At 38.7% G+C, this 16,850-nt stretch overlaps 1 protein-coding gene across 1 annotated transcript in view; it reads left to right on the forward strand.

The window, feature by feature from the left end:
• LOC115626685 (protein sidekick) overlaps nt 1-16,850 on the forward strand; it is a 123,724-nt gene that overhangs the window by 84,330 nt on the left and 22,544 nt on the right. The window contains exons 4-6 of the mRNA XM_030522113.1: nt 469-645; nt 5,266-6,019; nt 7,513-7,640. Of these exons, the coding sequence (XP_030377973.1) occupies nt 469-645; nt 5,266-6,019; nt 7,513-7,640 (1,059 nt within the window). The remainder of the gene's footprint in view (nt 1-468; nt 646-5,265; nt 6,020-7,512; nt 7,641-16,850) is intronic.

Consider the following 16,850-nt stretch of genomic DNA (forward strand, 5'->3'; position numbering starts at 1 on the left):
CGGAAGCTCAAACAAATAGTAAAAAGCTCACACTGACAGAAATAATATCCTCTTTTGTGTGAGCTGATTCTGCTGCAGCTCCTGCCTTTGCCTGTCTCTGAGCCTGTGGCTCTCGCTATAGCTGTGGCTGTGACTGTGGCTGGTGGCCCTGGTCGATGCGAGGCGAGCTGCCTCGCTGTCTGAATAAGATTTAATCTTGCACTTGACTCGTTTTGCATGCCATGCACACACTGCCATGAGTGAAGGAGAGATATATTGGTTTTAAAAACATTTTCATTATGCAACAATAGCTCATGTGGTAGCCAGCCCAAGGCATAGCACGCTCATATTTAACTTTCATTCTTTTTGCGTTCACTCTCTCTCTCTCTCTCTCTCTCTCTCTATCCGTCTCTCCTTCCTTTATTTTGAACTCTTTATTTACATGTCATATTTTTATATATATGTGTGTGTTTTTGCTTCTACTTACAGGTTACCCACAGCCCACATATCGCTGGCTCAAGGATGGCGAACCCGTTAGCGATAACTCATCCAGTCCATATTATCGCATCCACAACACAAGACGCGAGGATGCCGGCAGCTATCAGTGCATTGCCAAGAACGATGCTGGCTCCATATTCAGTGAAAAAATTGATATTGTTGTTGCCTGTAAGTACACATGTAAGCTAGTTCACGCATCCACATCCACATCCATACGCACGAGCACCCACGCACACACACACGCACGCATATGCAGCTAATAAGCTGCCATATGCAAGTGGAAGTGGTTAGTGGGTCTGTGTGTGTGCGTGTGTGTGTGTGTATGTGTGTTAAATTGGCTTTATCAAATACATAAGCGCATTAAGCGAACGCTTAGACCGTTATAAGCAATACGTAATCGCTGGCGAGCCATGTAACTGCTTTTGATTTGCACACACACACACACACCACACATAAAGGACGACACGGACTTTACAAAACGAGCAAACCGAAGCGATGCCAACTTGATATTGGCAACGATAAGCTGCCTGCTTATATCACCTCCCACCACCCCACCATAGCCATTGAGGTCACTTGGGTTGAATCGTGTATGCAACAAAGTTGACTTAAAGTTCGCTTAAATCGTCCTCACATAGCTGCAGCTCGAACGTCTCGAAAACTGTTATGGGAATCATGAAGGTCCAGGCCAAGCACAAAATAGCACATCTATAAATAGTACACATATACTTGTATATAGTATGTATATAAAGCACTTTGTTCCGTCTGACTGCCAAACTAACTGAATGATTGACTGTTGAGAAGTTTCCTTTCATAGTAGTGTAACAAAATTCGAACTCCAAAATGGTAAGAGGGTCGTCTAAAAAAATTTTGAATTTTTATTAAATCGATCTTAAACTTGATTTGTGTTTCGGAAGAATAAATTCAATAGAAACTACAATCCAGGTCTTTAATTTGAGAACTAATTTTTGGGGGTTTTATATTTTGGCCGATGACTTTTATTTCATATAGAATATTCCACCTTAAGCTTTCTTTCGGATTCACAATTCTTGCAATTAGCGAAAACCGGAGCAAAACACTTATATATGTATATGAAATAAAAGTGTGCTAGATCATGAAAAGGCGCCTACACGGCTTCATGGTAATTAATACAACCATAACATTTTTCACAATTAAAACAATCCTGTCCATCAATTAGGCAGAGAGTTTCTATGGAATTACATCTTTATTAAATACAACAATATTGATAATAGAACATCGTTTTATGAAAGGAATATAGCGAATACAATCGTAATTGAATACAAAATCCTAATGACGTTATGTCCATTTACATACATTTTTTATACAACTACATAAAATCCGGAAATTTACTTACTAGACTAGAGATCAAAGCCTTTAATAATCGTTTACCATTATTATTTATTATTATTGAATCGTCATTATTATTATTGCACGAGAAAAAGCTTCAGACAATTTTGTGCTGGTCATGATGACGCTTTTTGTCACAGCGCTATTTTAAACAATTATTCTGTAAATTGGACACAACTATTATTCATGCATTTATACATGCACCTTTTCATTGTACATATGTCCTTATATGCATGTTTTATGTGATTTTATCTCTTAGAGCTGCATGAAATAGATTCTCTAATAGAGTCTTACCCGCTCGTCCTCCTTCTTCGCCGTGCTATTACTTGCCCAAGTATAAATAGGGATTCGATGTAAGTGCCGCAAGGACTAACATTTAGCGTCGCTTGGCAACGACGACGCCCATCTGGCGAGTGTCTTCGTACACAAAGAATTAATGAGACGCATTCCACGAGTCCATTGTACTAGGGCGGAAAAAGAACCTTTAGAAAATGACATCAATAGTTGTGCGCGCATTGTTGAATATTGTTGAAAACATAATACGTTTATGCGATCTAAATATAAATGTCAACTAAAAAAATAGTAAATAGTAAAGCTTCTGTCCTCGGTGATGATTAATTGGATCTCACAATTTCAAGCTCTATAGTAAAACGTGAAAGCATAAAGTTTTACAATGGTTGACTTAACCAAATTACAGTTTAATTAATGTCGCCTGTGATTTCGCACTAGGGACCAGGAAAGCAGCAATACGAAAACTGTGGCAGCAATGACGTTACGACAAGGAGAACATCAAAACTTTGCGCAGGCGCGCTATAATTTTAAAAACAAATGCTTAGTTCGGCAAGCACGGCCAGATCCTTCAGATTAAAGCAAATATATTGTATTTTATGCACAGGAAAGGAGTATTAATCATCAATTAACACTGATTAAAGTGTTTCATTATATAAAACGGAAATGTGATCGACCTAAATAACATAGCATTTTAAGAAAAACGCCCTTTTAGGTGTTACAGATATTTTTAGCAATCTTTTTCGAAATCTCTAAATGTTAAAAGGAGTTACATTCATATTTCAGATAAATGTTAGCTGGAAAATTACTTTTTTTAAATGTAAATTGTAAATATTGTAATTGCATTCTTCTTTTTAGACCGTCTAGCCATCTAGGGTAAAAATTGTTTACCTTTCAGGCTTGTGCAAAGTGTGTAACAACAGTTAGAAAGAAATATCTTAGACCCATAAAGTGAATAAAGGCAGTCCGATCTCGCCATGTCCTACCGTCTGTCCATTTGAACGCCTAGATTTTGCAAAGGGCTCACCCTTAAGTGATCAAACTTGCTGAGAGAGTCTACTCTCCCATTTATTTATTTTTCCCCTGTTACAGAATTGCATCAATACTGTCCACAATTTGCCACATATATATATTGATCATTACACCTGCACTTAATTTAATTTAAATCCGTTAATTCTAAGAAAATAATAATCATCATTACTTTAAATGAATAATTTTACGATCTCTTTTTTTGTGCTTAAAATAATGAACATTTAAATGAAATATAAAGAAAAAAAGGAAGTCCAAAATAGCTGCAATGTGCTCAGTCTTTGACACCACGCCACACATAGATGCCCCAACAATTGCACTTTTGTTTATTTTTTTCAATTTCCTTAATTACTGAGCTCTCAAAACTGATTCAACGAAATACTGAAGACCTTTTCCAGTCAATAGCGGGCAGGCACAATTGCGTGGCCCGACAGCGCAACAGTCCAGAAATAAACAGGCAATGAGCCATTTAAACTTTAACCCGCTGGTAGAAAAAACAAAAAAAGAAAGAAAAGAACGCCAATTGCTGGGGACAGAAATGCCACATGACATAAAAAGGAGGGGGCGTCGTGTTGTTTGTCGCGTAACAACCTTTGACTCCGTGATAGATGTGGCTGCTAATTTTTCTGTAATGCGAACTTAATTACAACGACAACAGCAACAACAAGAATAATAGCAGTTGTGCAAGTGTGACGAGAAGCACAACAACAAACACTTCAGTGTGCCTGTGTATGTGTGTGTATATATATATATGTGTGTGTGTGTGTGTGTGTGTGTGTGAGTGCGCATTACAAACTACTTGAACCTAATAAATCGAGTGCTCAACGCTTGCACGTCAACCATTGCCCACCTCCCACTGGCCGTCGCTCACCGCATGTCCCCTACCCCTAGAGTCTTTTGCTAAACACCATCCCTCGTGTCATCATCGACGACCGACCCACTGAACGCTACTGATGACCTTCTTTTGGGCACGCCAACATAAGTAGAAGAAGACGACGACGATGATGGTGGCTGGCAACAGCAACGGCAACGGCAACTTGAACTCAAAACCTAGGGAGTGGCTGCAGTTCTGAATGACTGCTTGACTAGCTGACTAGCTGACTGCTTGACTGGCTGATGGAGCGCCATGGAACGTCTTGAGCACTTAATTAATTGTTGGAATGTGCTTAAACTGAACTAATAACCTTTAAAGCGCAGTTGAGAGCATAAAAAGCGGGCCAGCAACAATATAATAACAAAAGCCAACAGACACACTTATGTATATCAGATACTCGTAGTACATACATACGATACTACCATATGCGCATAGCCAGATAATGCACTATGATGAGGCTTGATTGGGGGCATGCATGGGGTTGATTTAATTAAACAGAGTGCCAAGACTTAAGCTCTGAATGTGTCCCATACAATTAGTAAGGAAGACATTATTATTGCTGCACAAAATTCAACTCAAAACAAAGGCTTAAAAATACTTTTTCGTTACAAAGTTGTGCTTTGTCCAAGTATCGTCATCCCTCAGGTAAAAAATTTACCATAAAAAGAATGATTCCCCTTGTAAGATAGTATTTGACCTTAAAACCTGTTGAATACTTTCGTATTTAGAGAGTTAAAATCGGTTAAATTTTTATACCCTGTACCCGTAGGGTAAAAAAGGTATATTAGGTTTGTGCAAAGTATGTAACATGCAAAACGAAGCATCTCCGACCCCATAAAATATGTCCGTCCGTCCGTCGGTCCGTCCGTCCGTCTGGATGAACGCAAGGATCTCAGAAACTATAAAAGCTAGAATAACCAAAGTTGGCATCCAGATTCTCCTAGGTCCGAGAAAGGACGAGTTTATTTTATTTTTTGGAATTTAATTTAAATAAAACAATAAATTAGTTAAATCAATTGATTTTTTGTTTTATAAATTGTTCTGATTCAATTTAATTAATAGTATTAGGTAAGAGACTACCATGAAATTTGGCTTGGAGTTGGTTAAAAGGGAAGTTAGTTGATACATTTTTACGACAGATCAAGTGATCTTCAAAATATCCTTTTAAACATAGCCATTAAAAAAATCATCCCGTTAATTAATAATTCTGTATCCTCGATCTTTCTTTGCAGACATGGGCACATTTCAGAACACAACCGAAGGACACATGACCGTCGTAAGTGGTCATCCAGCCATATTTGATGTGCCAGCGATTGAATCTGTACCCAAACCATCTGTGTCTTGGCAAACGGAAGATGGGGAGCTAAACTATGACATCAAGTATGCCTTTACGTCGGCCGATCAACTGATCATATTGAGCGTCGATGAACTCGATCGGAAGGCATATCGAGCACGTGCCATTAACACGCAACTGGGCAAGGATGAGCTCAGCGCGTATGTGCATTTGAATGTGAGTGGCGATCCGTACGTGGAGGTGGCGCCTGAAATTATTGTGCGACCACAAAATCTGAAGCTGAGACGCGGCGAAGCAGTCGCCGAGTTGCAGTGCATTGCCAATGCCCGACCCTTGCACGAGCTAGAAACGCTCTGGCTCAAGGATGGACTAGCCATTAAAGATGCCGGCGTATCCCACATGCTCAACGATCCGTGGAATCGCACCCTCACCCTTCTGCAGGTCAACAGTTCCCATGCCGGCGAATACGAGTGCCAGGTGCGATTGCGCAGTGGGGGCTACAAGACCGTGAACGCCAAGGCGCAAGTGGAAATTGTAGAGCCGCCCATCTTCTTTACGCCCATGCGGGGCGAGACTTACGGCGAGTTCGGGGCGCAGGTAACGCTGCCTTGCGATGTAATCGGGGAACCCACACCCCGAGTGCAATGGTATCGCAATGCCGAGCGGGTGGATGCGCAAGTTCAGAGTGGCAGGTGAGTTTCAACTGAAAGTATTAGCTTAGTATATGTAGGTTAAGATTTGGTTTTGAAATTACTTTTATTTCCACTGACTTAAGGTATAAACAGGCTATAAAAAACGACTTTATTCATCAACTTGCTGCGACGCTTATTGAGTATAAGAGTATATTTGGAGATGATCTATCTAAATGGAACTTGAAATAAAGGCAAATAAGCACTAACAGCATGCAATAGAATTAGCTTTTGGAGATTCTTGTGTTCATATAGACTGACAGATAGACGGCTAGTTAACTATACGTGTACACCTAATTCTGTTTTTACACGGTAGAATGGTTCCAGAAACAAACGTACAAAAAACACATCGATCATATGCAAAAATATGTGATTGTTTCCTTATTTCTAAAGAAATATATATGAAATTGTTAATTTTCAAACCGTGTTAAATCAAAATCGTTTACAAAAAGACCGTGTAAAAACAGAATTAGGTGTACTTTGGTTGTTACAAAAACAGAACGTTATTATAATACTCCTTAAAGCTACGGGTCTAACAAAAAGTGTGTAATTAATCTCATTTGATAAACCTACATATTGGTATTATAGTGTAGTATTATGAGCAACTGTTTTGTATGCTGGTGGAAACCGTAAACGTATATTATTTTCTTTTGTCAATATCTAAATAGAAACGATCGCTCAAAAAATAATACTTTTCGACCGCGCAAACAAGCATACAAAGCCTTAAGACATGATCTACAAACAAGAAAGGAATGCTCAAGTCGAGCAGGCTGAACTCTTAAATACCCTGTACCACCCCACAAAAAAGAAATTAAATTAATTAATTAAATTAAATTAATAAACTAAATTAATTTAATTAATTGACTAAATTAATTTAATTAATTAACTAAATTAATTAAACTAATTATGTAAATTAAATATAAAATATTCCATACATGCATACATACATTTACATTTACATCAGAATCGTGCCTATGCGAGTTTTTGTACTCGTATGTATGTGTGCATTGGGCCTGGTTATGTGGCTATAACTTTATTTCCGATCAACCTATCATAATGAAACTTGGTATACGGATATATAATTATAACTTAATGTGACTACCAAATTTTAGTTCAAAATTCCAAGAATTACGGGAGTTATAGAAAATCGTTAATAGGGGGGGAGTGGGGGGGGGGGGGGTGGATCAGAAAAAATGAACAAACTCGTCCTTTCTCGAGCTCAGGAGAATCTGTATACCAAGTTTTGTTATTATAGCTCTTATACTTTCTGAGATCCTTGCGTTCATACAGACGGACAGACAGACGGACATGGCTATATCGATTCGGCTTGTCATGCTGATCAAGAATATATGTACCTTTGGGTACAGGGTATAAAAATAAGATTTTATACTTCATAAGCCTCAAGCTTAAACAATTCGTTTGCCAATATCTGACAGCCATTCAAAGTAAAGTAAAATTTCTGGTATATTTTACGTAATATATTTCCCTTTTTTCAGCTATGCCCTGAATGCGGATAATACATTGGTGATTAAAAAACTGACGCTCGACGATGCGGCCATGTTTCAATGCCTGGCTACTAATGAGGTGGGAGAGCGATCGGCGTATACCTGGCTGCGTGTAAAAAGTAAGTCAAGTAGCATTATACGAACAGTCGTACACATACATACTCATGTGTACCTGTGCAGGTATATATGTATGTAGTATGTATAATAATCTCTGATTAAGGCTTTAACGGCTGTCAGTGTGAATTGAATTGTTGTTGTTGTGCCTCGATTTTTTAGCTGCTGTATCATCATCGACATAATTACCATCACAGCATCTGTGTACAAGTATGCGCGTACTTATGTATGTAGTATGCCCCGAATGGCAGCAACAAACAGAGCAGCCTTAAAAAATAACTACTGTGCTGGGCTCTTAATGCGAAAATCGCACAGCTTATCAATATAATTGTTGGCGGTTAATGAGCCCGTAAATTGATAATAAATCATGCCATCTCTCTCTCTCCCTCTCTCTCTCTTCTTCCCTCAACTGTCTTTCAATTTGCTGCCCAAATTGCTTGCCACATTGATAACATAATCCTTAGCAGCAACCAGAACAACGGCAACAACTAAAACGCATGCCCAGCAGCAGCAGCAGCAACAACAACAACAACAACTACTACAAACGCCTGTTGCTTTTGCTGCAACCAACAACAATGTTAAAGTCAACGTCGCCGCCACAATTGACACCAAAATCAAGGAAATGGGAATGCAACAAAAATGTTTAAATAATGCAATTGACGGTGACGCTGGCGTTGACGTTGACGTTGTTGTTGGAGCTTCGCTGATGCGGCAGCGTGTGAAGCGTTTGGCGCAGCCGCGCATTTTGCGGGTGAGAGCATCGCATGCTGGCATGGGCTCGGGCACGGGCTATAGACGCAAGGAACTACGCTTTGGTATGGGCATTAAATACTGCAATAATGCATACAACACCAACAACAAATATTACCGAGCACCCCCCTTGCACACACGCACACATATGCATGCCTTTTGCACTTTTTAGCACACTTTACTTCACATTAAATACAAGTATTGTAGCAGATGCAAACAGTCATACATGCATACAACTATGTATATATGTATGCATGTAGTATGTAGATATAGTATGTAGCTTTGTCTTATTTGTGTATTAAGCCATTTCGTGTCATCGTTTGTAAATTCTCCCTTCACAGGCAGAAATGCATGCATGCATTACAAGTATAAATATTAATGCTCAGTTCAAGCAAACGTCATTTATGAACTGGCCTGTGGGTGTGAGCCCAAATAAATGGCTCCATTGTTATTAAGTGAAGCTAGTATCTCGAGTTAGTTGTCTACTTAAAGACACCAAACTCATGTACGATCGAAATGCGTTTGGTATTGTCACGCCTTTGGGAAAGACTTTGTACGCATTGATTTTCAATTCTACAAAACATTTGTAAATATTTGTGCAGCGGGAAACCTTAATATTCATATTCCAAATGCGCAATTTCTTTATTACTGGTTTCGTTATTCAATATAATATATATAAATATGATATTAATATCCCATTTCATACAATATTATTATACGCATGGTTTGTAAACTGTTTTTATTGTACGTGTAGATCAAATTATTCTTGGAAATCGGTTGACAAAGAGGCGCCACTCAGTAGAAAATTATTGTTGCTTTTATTTATTGATTAACATACGCGTTAGCATTTCAATTTGAATTCCTCACTTATTGAATGCAAAAGTGGCCCACAATATACATACATACAAAAGTTGTCAATACATACCGATTATAACTTATACTCAATTATGTTTTGGAACCGATACATAAATCTTAAAACTTGTGTACCCTTATAAACGAAAATAATAGATACCGAATTCTGGAGGCAATTTTATTTAGTCGTCTAAACAAAACTCTAGAAAATAATTGTGCTTCTCCATTCTAACTAAATTAAATTCAGAAAGGGTATTCTTATTATTATAAATTAGAACTCATACAAATCTCCATAACCATTCTCTGAAACATAAGCCTTTTCGAAATTTTTTTTATTTACATAACTACATCACTCTTGAGTGCTGATCAAACGCTTGTATAAAAATTACAAATCAAACCCAAGCGACCAATGCGGCGTATGAGCAATATAAAATGAAATATCTAAAGGCCTTGCTGAAACTAAGCAACGCTCAATGGCAAAGAAACAAACTGGCGCTTGTGATAGGAATTGCCATCACTTTTAGCATGACTTGAGAATTCTATTATAAAGTAGCAGTATGACTGGACGGACTGCGATGGGCCAGTTCAGAATAATAATGATAAGCATTTGCAATTGAAACTAGCATAAATATATTCATTTCTCAAATGGAGCCGTCAACTGGCATTATTATTACGATTATTATGATTACTATTACATTTTTGTGTCAGCCACAAGAGCAAAGAGCATAACTAACAGTGGGAGGAGGGGGAAAGAGGTTGCAAAAGACAGCGAGGAAGGAAGCCAGCAGAGGGAACTCCCAACACAGTCTATCATGCATATTCATTGAAATTTTGCCGAGCAGCCGGAGAGAGAGCGTCTTGATTTTGCTGCGTCAATTGCTGGCGAGCAGAGTGGCTGGCTGGATGGCTGGTTGGCTGTTCGGTTTCATATGCGGTGTCTCCACTGCTTGGTAGGTTGCTGTTAAGAGTTTTGACACCAGAGTGCCGTTAAGTGCTTCTATTGCTACAGTGGCCTTTGAAGTTAGCGTAGACGAAATGGGACGAGTGAAGGGGACGGGCGGCCGCCTAGACATCAGGTTGGAAACTATGGTAACTTTAAAATGCTACTAAATATGCCATTAAACGCACACACACACGCACATAGAATTACCAGAGAGACTGCAGGCATTGCATTAGTATTTGTGTTTGTGTTTTAATGAATTTAATACGAAAATTAACACACGCGCTCACATGTGCGTGCTATAATGTCAGTCAACAACCAATGTGTGTTTATATATATGTAGAAGAAGAAGCAGCGGCTATGATAACAACAACAGCAGGAGCAGCAGCACTAGAAACTAGCTAGCAATTTGGTCCTCTTATTGCCCTGGCCCTAAAAAGTATGCTATATATAATTTGCTCACCTTCTCATTCGTAAAGCAGAGATAAACAATTATTCATTCATAGAAGTAACTTTTGCTATTTGAGTGACCTGCTCTGCTGTCGCCTAAATATTTGATAGTCTGCGTTGACGACAACTTGTCGCCTGCTGCCGTACCAGCCAACCCCTACCGTACCGCCCAACCACACAACAACACACCAGACTGCGCTACACCTCTCGGCAATGTAGCCCAGTCGGGTCACCTATTATATCTCGATTTGTTTTATGAACAACATCGGCAAGTGAAGCGTAATATCTTGCTATGGTTTTATGTTGAAATTATTTTGCGCAAATTATTATGCAAAAATGTGTGTGCTTACACACGCACACGCACACACACACACACAGAGACACACACACTAACAAGTATACGCACACCCACAAGTATACATTTGTACAATATTGTTTAGCAAACAAGTTTTTGTTTTTATTGCTCTTTAAAAACTTCTCAGCTCAGCTCAATTTGTGTTCGCTAAAGTTTTTGCTACAATTTGTGTTTGGGCAACTTGTAGTATTTTTTGTTCTTTGTGTATTTTTGTTGTTGTTGAAATTTTTATGGTCGAGAATCGTAAGACCGCTTGGCATGTAAAATTCAAATGCTTGCCCAATTTCTATGCATATTTTGTGAGTGATTCTTAAGTTGTTTCATTGCCCTTTCAACGTCGCCCTCCATTCTCTCACTGCCTCACTCTCTCACTTATTGGCGCTCGCTCGTCTACAAAATATTTGCGTGCTGCTCCTGCCACGCTGTGCTATATCGAGTTGAGCTAGTTAAAAGATTTGGCCGTCCTGCGGCAGTTTATTGAAAAAGTTTCCCCAAGCCAAGTCGACTTAAGTTGTTTGCCTGCGAAGTCGCAGCTCGCTCGCTTTCTCGCTGTGTGACACACAGACGACAATCGTCAGTTGGGAGTTAAGCGTTTTAAGTTGACTGACTGTTCGTCATTCAGTCAGACCGTCAGCGAATCGTTGCTTGCTTGCAAATGGGTATCATTTACTTTTAGTGCCAACAATTTTAGCCAATTTGTTTAGCGGATGGAGCAACTTGCCATAATTTCTTAAGCGCCTTCCTTATTAGTTGAGGTCTAAGCCAATCAAAAGTTTAAAGACTCTTGTAATGTGTTTCAAATTGACGATGCTTCGCCATCAGGCCGCCGCCTCTTGAATTGTTTATTAGTCCATCTAAATATGTATACATATGTATGTATGTACATATGTACGTGTATGTGTGCATAAGCCGATTTTGACACTTAACTGCCAGTTTGAAGGATGCGTTGACATTTTTGCTCTTTACCAAACATTTTCAAACTTGTTGCGCACTTAAACTTTCATGTTTGACTTCAAATTTGCAACTTCATGCATGTGCTAGTAACTTTTCTACTGAAATGTATTCAAAAGAAAAATTCTATTCAGCATAAATGAAGACTTCGACGTCTTACTTTTAGTTTACTCTAATATTTATACCCTGTACCCAAAAGGGTACAAGGGTATATTAGTTTTGTGCGAGTGCACATGGAACACACAGAAGGAGGCTTGGTAGACCCCACAAAGTATATATATTCTTGATCAGCATGACAAGCCGAGTCGATATAGCCATGTCCGTCTGTCCGTCTGTCCGTCTGTCTGTCCGTCTGTCCGTCTGTCTGTCTGTATGAACGCAAGGATCTCCGAAAGTATAAGAGCTAGAATAACCAAACTTGGTATACAGATTCTCCTGAGACCGAGAAAGGACGAGTTTGTTCATTTTTTCTGATCCACCCCCCCACTCCCCCCCTATTAACGATTTTCTATAACTTCCGTAATTCTTGGAATTTTGAACTAAAATTTGGTAGTCACATTAGGTTAGTTATTATATAACCGTATACCAAGTCTCATTATGATAGAATGATCGGAAAGAAAGTTATAGCCATATAACCAGGCCCAATGCACACATACATACATATGTACAAGTACACAAACACGCATAAGGCACGATTCTGATGTAAATGTAAATGTATGTATGCATGCATGGAATATTTTATATTTAATTTAGTTAATTAATTAAATTAATTTAGTTAATTAATTAAATTTAATTAATTAATTAATTTAATTACTTTTTTGTGGGGTGGTACAGGGTATTTAAGAGTTGAGCCTGCTCGACTTTAGCATTCCTTTCTTGTTTTTTAATGATTTCATAACTTTTAACATTTTTCTCACCCCGCTACTTACTACCATTCAGTGTAATATTTTCAAAGAATTCCAATCGGATTAAGATCCAGGCAGTTGAGACCTTTAAGAACTATACTTCAACGAAATGGCCCTAACTGGCGCTTTTCAAATCATATCGGAAACATTGTTTGTAGGGTATTTCCTTTCGAATAGACACTTAAAATATTTCAAATTGTACACTGAAATGCAGCTTAGCTGGCTATAATTAAAGAGTGAAGATTATGGATTACAATAAATGCCACTCGAATGATATGTTATACTACAATCAGATTAACTAACCGGTTTGTTTCCATCTCAAGTATCAACGAAATTCTTCTAGTTTATTTAAGCTTCTCAAATACCTCTCCACACATAATTCCACTCGACAAAATGTTGCCATATACTCGTATATACAAATATTTTTTTGCAGCGCAATGAGATTCGTTGATAAGTTGGGGTTGTGGGTGCTGTGGATGGGTGGTGGGTGCATATACAACAAGTGGCAGCAACAAATGACGCGCTGGCTGTTCGCTTTTCACGCTTAGATACGATGACGATGACCAAACAAGAACAACAATGCGCCCCAACTGCGACCTGCAGAGTCAGATAATGGCTGCAACTGACTTGAAATTATTTTCCGCCATAGCGCGCGCCTAAGAAGCCAAATGACGGCATGCCAACAGGGGGCGGAGCGGGCGAAGTGTTTGCAGCTACACTAAAATAAAATAATTCAGTTTCTACTTTCAAAAAGTGTGCATTTAATGCTTTCCTGTAAATTAACAACTTAATTAAAAAACTACTCAAAAAGTAGTGAATGCTTTGAGCCTTATGTATCTGGTGAGAATTTCTTAAAGCGGCCAAAATCGACAACCGGTTGTAACCGGCTATAAAAAAAAAAGAAAAATCTGCGTGGACAGTGCTGGCAAATTTCAGTCGTGTGGGAAAGCAGGGGGAAATTAAAAAAGGAAGGGAAGCTGTTTCCAAATCCAGGATTGTCCTGATCTATTGGTCTCATCATGCTGATTAAAAATATATATACTTTATGGGGTCATTAATCTAATAAACATGCCTTTATTAATATTTTATAATATTTCAAAAACTAAATTGTTTCTTCGGGAAATTTAAAGTAAAAAGTTTCAAGAAAATTATAGATTTCTGGCAAAGTTATGAGCACTTACATAACTATGTAAATGCCGTCGTTACAAAAATCAATCGATTAACAGCAGCCCCTTTTAACGGTTACTAGCAGTATAGTATTTATATCAAGAAAAACAAACAAGGACATTTGTGTTCGAGCCTCTTGCCAATCTACTCTTTTACTGCATTGCGGCGGGAAAACATGGAAAAAAATATAATGATACAGTTGGAATATTTTCTCGAAGTGTACAAATCCAAAAGTCGCTCCCACGCTGTTCTATGTTGCATTTTAATTGCGCTGCCGGCTGCCTGGCAAAAGTTTTTTCTTTGCAGTTCGTTTTTTTTGTTGTTGTTGGCGTAGCGCAAATCTTTGGCCAAAGTTGCCACTTACACACTCTCTCACACACACATACACAAGCTTGCCACACCTGGCACAGCTGGCACCTGGCACTTGGCTGAATGCCTGGGTGGCTTCCTAGCTGACTGGCTAGATGTTGAGCTGTCTGGTTGTGTGGCAGCGCCCTTCTTTGCATTTTCACTTTGACTTTGTTGTTGTAGGTGCGCATTTTCCGCCTGCTTGGCTGCTCAAGTAACATAATTTCGTAATTTCCCAAACGCAAAGTGATTTTAATCGTTGTTTCCGGCACTTGCTGAATGAAGCTGCCGTGGGAGCAAAGTGGAGCAAAGAACTGTGTGTTTGTCTTTGTAGGCGGCATTTGCATTTGCATAGTGAGTGTAGTGATGGTTGTTACGAGCAGTGGTGGGGGGTGCGGCAATGAAGAGGAAACATGAAACACGCAACACAGTGTCGCACTTTATTTGAGCGCCCCAAAGTTGGCAGCAATAATGATTACGTCATTGTTGTAGCTAAGTCTGAGACTGAGGCTGCGACTGAGTCTGAGACAGAGACTTAAGACTAAAGTTGCAAAGTTGCAGGTAATTAATATAGTTGAGCGCAGCTGAAACAATGCCCATCAACTGTCGAAAACGGTCAGGACCAGAGCCTACGTAATATATAGTACTCACCATTTTCCTCGTTGCCCCGAAAACTATGCAACATTAGCGGTTAGATCTGAGTCTCCTCAATTAACATACAGCGTGCGAGACCGCAGTGCTTTTCCAACAGGTGGCGCTGCGCTTACAACTCGGGTCACTTCAGGACAATGGCCAATGCATTGTGCTGTGTGGCTTTGTGCGCGGCATTCTGCATAATTAAATTGCTGGAGCAATAGCGGCGACAACCGAGAATAACAACAGCAACAACAGCAACAACGCAACGAATGCAGCAAGCTGCGGCCCAAATATTAAATGTTTTATGAAAACTGACAGAGGTAGGGACGGACGAGATGGGCCGGTCGGAGCACTCCAACAAAAGCGGGCTGTACTTAATAACACTGCTGTGGCCTCCGCTCTGTGCTTGATTGAGTTTCAACATGAAACTATGCGACCAACCTCCTATCCCCTCCCCGCCATCGGTTCGGTTCTCCGACAACGTCCGCATCGTCGCTATTTATTACCATGCACAGAATGGTAAAAAAAAAGAAAAAAGAAACAACGAAAATTAAAGTAATATAAAAACATGCTGGCGAAAATTATTTAGCGACAGATCGTAGCTTTGTATACGCTTATCGATAAGTACTTTTTGTTAAAACCAATTTACGTTAAAATGGGAAACCATCAACTCAATTATAAATGACCAAATAGACTTGCATTAACCCAGCCATTTTTTTAGGCAATAACAGTCTTAAACATATCAGTCCTTTGTAAAGAGTAGAGAGTATTTTAAATAGTTATTGCAGCTAAATACAGAACGACGATTGTATGTAAAGGTGATCTTAAATAATAGAGATAATTAAACATACTTCCGGTAATGAAATGGCTATTGAGCACAAACTAATTAATTAGTTGCTATTGCAGAGATAGTCAAGGACAATTTTGGATAGGCCAAAAAATTCTGTTTATCTCCTTAAAACTAATTGAATAGGTCGAGGTCGCAAAATATTGCGTCATTGCCTCTAAGTAAGTTGTAAGTTAACTCACGAGTTCAATTTTATTAGCCACGCAAGACGTTGCTTATGCCTATAAAAAATGCTCCTTTCATGGCTATACTTTCACGCAAACCAGATATTGAGCTTTAATTTAATTTCACTGCCAAGAAACGGTTGTAGCTATAGTAGGCTGTAAACACGATACGGGTACTATGAAATATCGATTCTTGCATTCTCAATTACACCAAACAATTACATACATTATAGGGGGGTTTTTTTTTAAATAAAAAATAGATTTTAATTTAGAGTGCAAACTTTCGAGCACAATAATTTTTGTAGTCGCATGTGTGAAACATCCTTCGGTACATCAACAAAATTTCCAATACCGTTTACGAATATTTAAAAGAATATTTGTGGGTTCACTTAAAAAATCACCAAAAAGAAACCGATAGGCCCTATAGCTGTAAATGATGTGTTTGCAGAAGAATGAAGCCATTGAAGAGCCTAATTAAATTAATTAATTAATTAATAATATAGGAAAGCGGACATGGCTTATATCGAGTCATCCTGATCATTTATGTAGTACCTATAACATTTGGTTCGCTTCACATCCTACTACTTGCATTTGCACGGGTATTAAAGGAATCAATGGAATAGTTTATCTGTGCTCCTTAAAATACTGGTGGCTGAATCCTCAAACACGCAATTAACGTATTGAAACCAAGTCACGAAACTGAGTATAAAATAATGTAAATTCCAAAGGGGTCATTAAGCTTACGAAGCAAGCCAACTTTCACAGCACTAATTATAATGACAGTTTTATTTTTTGCAAACATCTTCTTCAAAAATATTTAACTGCCCAGCCAATATACAGTGTATAATGC

The sequence above is a fragment of the Scaptodrosophila lebanonensis genome, unplaced genomic scaffold (genome assembly GCF_003285725.1).
Source record: "Scaptodrosophila lebanonensis strain 11010-0011.00,11010-0021.00 unplaced genomic scaffold, SlebRS2 tig00000089-arrow-pilon, whole genome shotgun sequence".
NCBI classification, from domain to species: domain Eukaryota; kingdom Metazoa; phylum Arthropoda; class Insecta; order Diptera; family Drosophilidae; genus Scaptodrosophila; species Scaptodrosophila lebanonensis.